The sequence below is a fragment of the Sinocyclocheilus rhinocerous genome, unplaced genomic scaffold (genome assembly GCF_001515625.1).
Source record: "Sinocyclocheilus rhinocerous isolate Xijiao unplaced genomic scaffold, SAMN03320098_v1.1 scaffold1115, whole genome shotgun sequence".
Taxonomy (NCBI): Eukaryota; Metazoa; Chordata; class Actinopteri; order Cypriniformes; family Cyprinidae; genus Sinocyclocheilus; species Sinocyclocheilus rhinocerous.
Window position 1 is genome coordinate 1,552,179 of NW_015658514.1, and position 2,506 is coordinate 1,554,684.

General features: G+C 38.5%; 1 protein-coding gene across 2 annotated transcripts in view; it reads left to right on the top strand.

The window, feature by feature from the left end:
- The window catches only part of LOC107722409 (leucine-rich repeat-containing protein 14-like), an 11,146-nt gene that overhangs the window by 4,586 nt on the left and 4,054 nt on the right, over positions 1-2,506 (top strand). For both annotated transcript variants that reach the window (XR_001637807.1, XM_016530767.1), the window contains one exon: positions 1,085-1,948. Coding sequence is in view for 1 of the 2 variants with exons in the window: in XM_016530767.1 (XP_016386253.1) it covers positions 1,085-1,948 (864 nt within the window). In the remaining variant the exon portion in view is untranslated. The remainder of the gene's footprint in view (positions 1-1,084; positions 1,949-2,506) is intronic.

Here is a 2,506-nt window from a genome sequence, read left to right on the forward strand (position 1 = left end):
TTCACTCTCTGACAGCAGATGGCGCTGAACAGCAGAAATACAGCCGTTACCCCGCAAACCCCGTAAACAAAGCAGCTGCGCTACTTTCTGTTTCTGAAACGTGTTTAAATGAAATAACCATTCAGATTTTTGTACTCGCTATGGTGTTCATCACAGTGCCAAATAATTAAATATTTAGACTTAATAGGCTATTTATTTTCATTTACATTTACATTACATTTAGTCATTTAGCAGACGCTTTTATCCAAAGCGACTCTTCGTTTTTTATTTTTTATTTTTTTTAAATAAAAAAATTTTTTTTTTTAAATGTTCAAACCTTTTTACGTTTTACTCTGGACTACAACATGCCCTATTGTTTGAAAGTGTTTTGATTCTTTATTGTTCAGTCACACTTTACATTAGGGCTTCATTAGTTGACATTAGTTAATTCATTAGTTAACATAAACTGCCAATTAATAATTCTTCTAAACATTCGTTAATTTTAGGTAATTTCAATATTTAATAACACGTTTGTTATTGTTATTGTTATTTGTAATTGTTAAAATCAAAAGTTGCAACTGTGTTATTTAATGAGCTAACATGAACTAAGAGTTGTATTTTTTTAACAAAGATTAAAATCTTGTAAAATCCTTGTAGCAAATGTACAGTAGCTATTGCTCATTGTGAATGTTAATGCATTAACTAAGGTTAACTAATGAGGTCTTATTGTAAAGTGATACCTATTGGTCTTTATAGTTCTTTTGCACTTTAATCTGTGTAAAAGACAACACTTTTTTGCAACTAAATTTTAGCAAATTAGCAATTAATCGCAACATGAAAATTTGATACCAGCATATCCATAGAATGGACCAAGATTTCTGTAGAGAGGTAACAGAAACTTCTAAGCACTTGCAGGCAGCGTTTATTTCATTGAATTTTATAAAGAATAAAAGATTCTGCACAAATTAACATTTGTGTGTATACAGTGTTTCATAGTCATTTTGTTTTCTCTGTATCACTCTGTCTTTTTGTGTTGGTTTATATTGAGTGTTTCATATCTATTTAAGCATTATTTACAAGCTCTCTCATGTCCCTCTGTTACCAGGTGTTGCCTGCAGATGCTGGATCTCAGTGGACTTCAGTGTGAGGATGGGAGAGTTGAGGACTCGATGGGTGGATGGTCCCTCAGCGTTGCCCTTTGCTCAATGGTGCTACAAGCTCGATCTGCTGCCTCCAGGGCTCACAGGAGAGATGGAGAAAGAGAGAGAAAAAGAGGACTGAAAGCAGAACGTGACCGGTGCACCATCAAGCGAGACCGGGGCAAGGTAGGGTGCGGGAATAGTGGTGAAGGGAGTCAGGGAGGACACAGAGTGGAAGAAGTAGAGAAGATGGAGTGCAGAACTAATGAACGGATGTTTCCAGGAGATGAGTCAGTAAAGGGTGTCAGGAGGAGGATGGAGATCCAGAGAAGAAAGACTTTATCTGAGGGGAAATCAAACACCAGCAGTAATAACAGTCGTTTATGCGACCAAGACTGGGATGAGGTAGTTATGGTCCATGTCAGGGCTGACCTTTTTGTCAATTCCCGTTCCTGGGAGCGTGTCCGTGATGCCCTTAGTCAACCGGGCCCACTGCGGCTCCACTGCCGCTACCTCCGCGTGGAGGAACTCTCAGCGCCCTCCATAGCTTCCTTGTTGGGTCTCTTGCCTCCGCAGGATCTCCTCTGTGTGGACATCCGCTACTCCAGCCTTGGGGTGTCAGGCCTGGCTATGCTGCTTCCACTTTTAGCTCCCTTTCCTCAGCTGCACTCTCTGAGACTGCATTACTGTAACTTGGATTTACAGCGCACACAGCCTGGCCAGCAGGGGGCACTTCAGGACATGTCTAAAGGACTGGGTTCACTGAAGAGACTAAAGAGATTATGCCTGACTGCACTCCGACTGCCAGGACACCTGCGCTTGCTGCTCAGGTACATTCATACACGCAGATTAAACAGCTGTGTTTATCAAGTCCACTCATACACTCCTACAACACATACACTTCATTATTTCAGTAAGAACTTTTTTGGTCCAGATCTATTAATTTATTCATAAAATGCAATTAATACATGCAATCATGAATAAACCTAATCTGTAAGGATTTTAATATTTTAAATTCCTGATTTCAAGTCACCTTTTTATTTAATGCTTTATACAACAGAAAAAGTTTCAAAACATTTTCAGAGTATTAAACAGGGAGGAAACAGAATCAGAGATGCAAACTTCATCAAAATAATGACAAATCCAAATTCTGCTGTAAAGCAGCTCTAAAAAGACTGGTGTCATTATTCAGCTCCAGACAGTTCAGTGTTTAATCACTTCAGTTTAATAACTGCGTAAAGTTTATTAGGCTTGCCGCGATAGACGGTGTTGACGGTGATACCGGTGTTAAGCCGCTAAACTTTTTTTTACATTTTTTTTTTTTTTTATATTGTTTACTGAACAAGTTGCTCTTTCTTTAAATACATTCAGTTATAGTTTAAATTTTC